The sequence below is a fragment of the Cupressus sempervirens genome, chromosome 10 (genome assembly GCF_028749045.1).
Source record: "Cupressus sempervirens isolate cs-2001-9-10 chromosome 10, ASM2874904v1, whole genome shotgun sequence".
In the NCBI taxonomy this organism is placed as follows: domain Eukaryota; kingdom Viridiplantae; phylum Streptophyta; class Pinopsida; order Cupressales; family Cupressaceae; genus Cupressus; species Cupressus sempervirens.
Genome location: NC_143127.1, coordinates 17,644,765 through 17,651,577, shown reverse-complemented (window position 1 = coordinate 17,651,577; position 6,813 = coordinate 17,644,765). Strand labels below are relative to the sequence as shown.

Below are 6,813 nucleotides of genomic sequence, written 5' to 3'. Positions count from 1 at the left end.
TTGTATGAATGATTGGTTATGCCTTTTGGTTTGACTAATACACACACACACACACACACACACACACACACACACACCTTAGGTTTTCAAGGCATCGCGTTCACCTATTACTTCTATCAAAGTTGACAAGTCCAAATGAATTAGAAGGAAATATTAAAATATCCTTAAGATGGAACTTATTGAATTTCTTCTTGAACCATCATTAAAATAGTTGAGTGAGCCATTTATAAATAGATATGTTGGCAATTTAGCTAGGTTAGATAGTACGGAGTTATCATTTATGGAAACATATACTTAGTATGAAGTGAGAAAAGTATGGAGAGACAATTTTGGTAGTTAGACTTAGCAAATGATCTAAGTATCACAAAGTTTATCTGGTAGTATAGTTAGAGATTTTATTGGTGCAGTTCATAGAGGCAATATTGGCATGTGTGCTCTTAGCTACAACAAGTAGAATATGTCAGGATACTGCAGGTATGTGAGCAAGGCAGTACAAACAATACAAGCAACAATGAGTTGACTGAACAAGATAAAGATAAGGAATGAAATATTTTGTGTTATTACTTGACTAATTAGGGATGACATCCTAGATGTTAATCCTAAGTGGGCAAGGTATAATTTTGCATTTTAGCAAACATTTAAAGGTATGAAGGCAGACAATGCAAGTTATTATGAAATATCAGGGTATAAAAGAAAGCTTTTGAAATGCAAAGTTGTGTACAAGTGTGAATATGATGTGATGATTGAATGTGATAATTTTGTAATGTGAACTTGCTATCAAAGTAGTGCAAAGATAGAATATGCGAAGTTGGCATAGTGGGATATAAAGATCAAATCAGATATTGAAGATATCAACAAAGTGTAAAGAGGTTTTTTAATCTACTCTTTTGTATATTGAATATTATCATATATTGGATGTTTTGGCAATGGCCTTAGCTTGCATACATTCTATAATTGTAATATTAACTCCTAAAAGGGTTGGGGTTTCTAACAAGGACTAAGACACTATATAGATCTAACAGACTCCTAACAAGATCAATATCTTTCACAAGATACTTTTAATTAGTGGGTCATTTTGTGGGTATTATCCCCACTAGGGTTTTCCCTTGGCTAGGGTTTCCCTAGTTAACAAAATATGGTGTTATGTGTTGCATTACTTTATGGTTGTATTTACTATTCAACTTAATCATTTTACTTTCATATGCAAGTTATAAGATTGTTAATGATGCCCATAATTGGGCAAAATTTTGTGAAATACTATTTATCCCCCTCTTAGTATTTCCCATTTCTAACAACTAGTATTAGAGTGTAGTTACTTAGAGAAGGCCCAAAAAATTGAGTAAGATATCTATGGATATGGATCAATTACAGAAAAACCTAGAAGAATCTCTTGAACAACTTGATGTACTTAAAAAAGAGAGAGATACATTGAAAGATAAGTATGAGGATGCTAAGGACTACATTGAGAAGTTGAAGGACAAGATAGAACATATCAGATCTAAGAAAGTATCTAAAGATCAAGCCAATGAAGTTTCAAGGCTTAAGAAAGAGATTGGGATCTTGAAGCATGAGCTAGAGATTAAAAATCTAAAATTGAGCTTGAAGAATTATGACAAGAAGATTGAATTAGATTTGAGATTCACGATCTAAACTTGCAAAGATAACATTTGAACTTGAATCATCGAAGTTGTGGTATGCAAAACTTGAGAAATATAATGCAATTGTGAAAGGAGAGCTAACATTGTCTACGAAACATCTTGAGAAATTGTATTCCAATAGTGAAACTTGATGAGTAGATCTATATGTGAAGATTGGTCTTGGATACTTTGAAGGATAATCATCTAAGAAAATGAGGTTATAAAGGAATAAGATATTCTGATCCAACAACCTAAGCACGAAAAAGATCTGAACAAGATTGAGTCAAATCGATCTGAAGATGTAAGGAATCAATTTAGAGGAAAATGTTATGAATGTAATGAATTTGGTCACATAAAGGACTGTACAAGTAAGCATTTTAAACCTCTATCTGGTTATTGTTATAATTGTCATGGTTTTGGTCATAGAGCTATTGAATGTAAGAAATCTAAATTTAATGACAATAGTAGAATGTTTAGAGGTACTAACCTTACAACTAGTAGACTTATTGGAACCAATAGTATAAGAAATTGGATCATTTTTTATAAGTGCAACAACTTTGGACATTTGCTAGAGATTATAGAGCACAAATTGGATTTGCAACAACTTGGGTCATACAACAAGATTTTGTAGGATGAATAATATGAGAATGCCTAACAACATGAGAAACACTAATCCTAGAAGGAATATGAAAAACAATAGAAGAAATGAGAATAAAAACAATAGTCAGAGAAAATATGAAAGACACTACAGGAAACCTTGATGAATCATTTGTTTAAGTTAAGGATCCAACAAGTTTACATGTTGTGTCAGAAAATCAATCAAGTAAAGTACCTAAGAATAGATTGAAGTCAGTAATAGTTATCAACCAATCCCAATCTGATTGAGCAACTCATTTCATCAATTGTTATAAGAGAATTAGCATCAAAATTGTATAGAAACCCTTAGAGATCAAACTGGGAGTTGCATAAGTAATACGAGATAGAAATGACTGAGTAGAAATTATGGTTGAGTGTGCATGAGTTTTGAAGGTCATATGTGAGCATGTGAAAGAAAATAACTTTACTCACAACTTTGTACAATTAAACAAGTATCATGATCAGTATAACAACTTTGAGAAATTTGAGTTAGAAAATGCAGTAATAAGGTATATGATCTTGAATAAAAAGATCTTCACTGACATACAAGAAGTTATTCCCAAATACTTGTGAACATAAAAATGAGAGTGAAGAAGAAGACAAGAAAATTAGAGAAAATATGACAAGAAAACTATGTGAAGTAATAAATGAAGAACACCTAGAAAGATTGATGAAAAGTCTTAAACCTTACTTAAGGAACAAGACATGATCTATACTAATTATGGGAGGAAATTATGAGGAAGTGAATAAAGAAACATAGGCAACTATAGTGAAGATGATAATTAAGCCAACCAATCCCTAGCAAAAAACAATTGGAGATGAAAGCATGATATCGAAGGAAGCATCCCCTATCCTAGCAACAAAAATAAAAATAATAGAGGTTGAAGTACAATAAAAAACACCTGCAGTCACAATAGAGGCAGACACAATGACGTAGGATGTAAAAGAAAATAGAGAAGAAGAAGCACCAGTATCAACATCCCCATAGATAATTGTTAGCGTTGACAATTTGGTAGGTTATGCTAGCTCAGAAGACGAAGAAAAAAAAAATGAAAAAAGAAGGAAGAGAACAACATGATGATTTGGCTACTTTAGCAAATGAACTTCAGAAAATTGATAAGAATCTGTAAGGAAATTGGAAAGTTATTACACATGAAACATCTTTGGTTGCACCCTAATTGACCATACTAGAACTGAGGATGACAAAGTTGTTTTCTAGCATGGGGATGACTATTTACTAGTCACTCCTGTAAGAAGTGCAAAAACACCTAGTTCTTCAAAATTACCACTAGAATCAGTTTTAGCAACTCTATCTAGAGATGATGATGGAAATCAAGTTGGATAGATAGCATCCTTGAGAAAAATCATTGAGAAGAACAAAGAAAGAAGAATCTACAAAGCTCATTGATGGAAGTTACTAGGAAATTGTAGAGTGCCATATTAGTAAGACTTACATAATCAAATCCACTGGAAAGAGAAAAAGAAGTGATCAAGGCTTTTGATAAGGAGTTTACTCAATTATCAGAACTTGTAACTACAAAGGCACAAAATCTTTATGATGCTAAAATGTTTAGGAAGGTTTATGAGAATATTAGAGAAGACTTGAAGATTCTTGAAACATGCATCTAGGAATTTAGAGCTTTGATAGAAGGAAAAGAAGTATATGGTAAATGTGCCCTGTCACATGCTTTTATCAAGGACATCTTAGATGAGCTAAAGGCCAAAATGGAAGAGTCGAAAACTCTTGTTAGTGAGCTACAAAGTCCTAATGTATAGATCATGGACTTGGAAAGCATAATAGGCAAAAGTCAAGATGATATTGGGCTATTAGAGCTAAATAAGGAAAGGATACTAAAAAGGTTTTCACTATTGAGAGATCACCTTACCCTACATATAGACCATGTGTAGAGACAGTTGGAGAAATGCCTTTAAACCAAGGCATCATATGAGAAATTTGCACACAGAGATTTGAATGCAGTAGAGATTGCATCATATGGATTATGTGTATTGATAAACATATCAGATGCAATCAAGCGCAAGTTTCACAAGAAATTCTCTATCTTGAAGAACTTTGTGGATTGAATTACACATATATCCACTCAACAGAGCTAAATGTAGAAACTCAAATTTTTAATATTTGTATATAATTTTTGACACCACCTTCATCATTGATGTCAAAGGGGGAGTGTAGTAAGGAAAATTGTATAATGGAGTTATAATTAAGAGCATAGCCAAAGGGGGGGCATCCATATGTAATATGGTATAAATAAGAAAGTCATCCACATTTCAAAAATTTTGTATGGCCATGTAACAAATGTTACAAGTTTTGAAATTTTGTAATTTTGAAGCTTTTTTGGGACTTCACCAATTTTCCCAATATGTTGTCATCAAAGCCAAAAGGAGGAATTTTTGGAAATTTGGCTAGGTCATTTATGATAACATATACTCAGTTTGAAGTGAGCAAAATATGGAGAGACAGTTTTGGTAGTTAGACTTAGAAAATTGTCTAAGTATCACAGAGTTTATGTGGCAATACAGTTAGAGATTTGCTTGGCATAGTTCACAGAGGCAATATTGTCACATGTGCTCTTAGCTACAACAAGTAAATTATGTTAGAATATCACTGGTATGTGTGCAAGGTAGTACAAATAGAGTTATTGTAGTTTTTCTAGTTGTAGTAATGAGTCAACTGAATAGGATAAAGACAATGAATCAAGTATTTTATGTTGAGGATTTGTTTTTTTTATCAAAAAAACTAATTGAATTATTAGGTATGACATCCTAGATGTTAACCCTAAGTAGGCAAGTTATAATTTTTCATTTTGGAAAATGTGTAAAGGTATGAAGGCTGACAGTGCAAGTTATTATGAAATACAGGTTTATATGTGAAGTTGTGTGCAAGTATAAATATGATATGATGATTGAATGTGATTATTTTGAAATTCAAATTTGCTATCAAAGCAGTGTAAATACAAAGTATGTGAAGTTGGCATAGTGGGCTATAAAGATTAAACCAGTTATTGAAGATATCAACAAATTGTAAAGAGGTTATTATCTACTCTTTTGTATACTGAATATTATTGTATATTGCATATTGGGCAGTGGGCTTCACTTGTATACAACTATAAATGTAATATCAACTCCTGATAGGGTTGAGACTTTTGACAATTCCTAGTCCTTTAACAAGGAACAAGACACTATATAGATGTAATAGACTCCTAATAGGGTCAATATCTTTCACAAGATAAATTTGACTAGTGAATCATTTTGTGAATACTATCTCCATCAGGGTTTTCCCTTGGCCAGGGTTTCCCTAGTTAACAAAATAACATTATGTGTTGCATTACTTTATGGTTGTGTTTATTATTCAACTTAATCAATTTACTTTCATATGCAAGTTATAAGATTGCTAATGATATCCATAATTGGGCAAAATTTTGTAAAATAATGAGTTCAATTATTACTTATAATACACTAAGTTCCTAACTAGGATATTACCCCCTAAATTACCATTTTAATTTTGATAAATATGAAATCAAGTATTTTTGACAAGTAACTATTTTTATGGTGCTACCTTCTATAATGAAAAGTAGGAGGACTCAATGTTTGATTACCTTGAATCTAATGAAAACATGCATCTAAGTAAATATATAAGATTAAAGTGAATGAATATGACAAGGAATACTAAGAGCAAAATCATATTTATGAATAACATATCATACCAAAAAAATTAAGAACGATGAAGATTGGTATTATTAAAGGATATAATAGTTATGATTTCAAATATTAAGAAAACAAGCTTTCATAAACCATCAAATTTGGAGAACAAGAGGAAGAAATGAATAATATCATGGAATGGTTCAAATCTAACATTAGAATTACAAAATTGCTAAATTAACCTTGCATTTAAGATATGTTGATAAATATGTTTATGAAATATGATAAAATATATCATATTATTATTATAATATTGAATATAACATAAATTATATTACCTTCAAAACTTTGAAGATGCATTTTTACTCTTCATTAATATTGATCCAATTGTAAAGGAATAGTAATAAATTAAAATTTCCATACATTTTTAAACAATATTTTATTTCCAACAACCATCAAATATAACCATCTTATGGTTAAAATAATACCACTTTGTTTTTAAGCAATATTTTAGTCAAAAGGTCCTTAAAATAATCGAATAATAATATCTAACATGTCTACTACTTCCTCAAAGTAAATATTCCATTTCGTTGTTGGGCTATTTTCTTCATAATAGATTTTAATTCATCTTGTCCTCCGCCCTAAAGAATTGAGAAGGAAAAAATTGATTAGAAATCAAATTTATATTCATAGCATCAAATGAGAAAAAATGATATAATATTTGATTTAAAAACAATACACTTTTTATTCAGCTTTAGATAGACAAAAACATTTACTAGATTTTATGACATTATTTCTATGAATGCCTAATGAGTAAATATTTCAATTGCATTTCCTTTGAACTTACACACACACACACACACACACACACACACATATATAT

The 6,813-nt window shown here is 30.9% G+C and overlaps 1 protein-coding gene across 1 annotated transcript in view; it reads right to left on the bottom strand.

Moving 5' to 3' along the window:
• Positions 1-6,454: 6,454 nt before the first annotated feature.
• LOC149532349 (condensin-2 complex subunit CAP-D3-like) overlaps positions 6,455-6,813 on the bottom strand; it is a 107,121-nt gene continuing 106,762 nt past the window's right edge. The window contains exon 12 of the mRNA XM_089804171.1: positions 6,455-6,571. Coding sequence (XP_089660297.1) covers positions 6,555-6,571 — 17 coding nt within the window. The 3' untranslated portion in view covers positions 6,455-6,554. The remainder of the gene's footprint in view (positions 6,572-6,813) is intronic.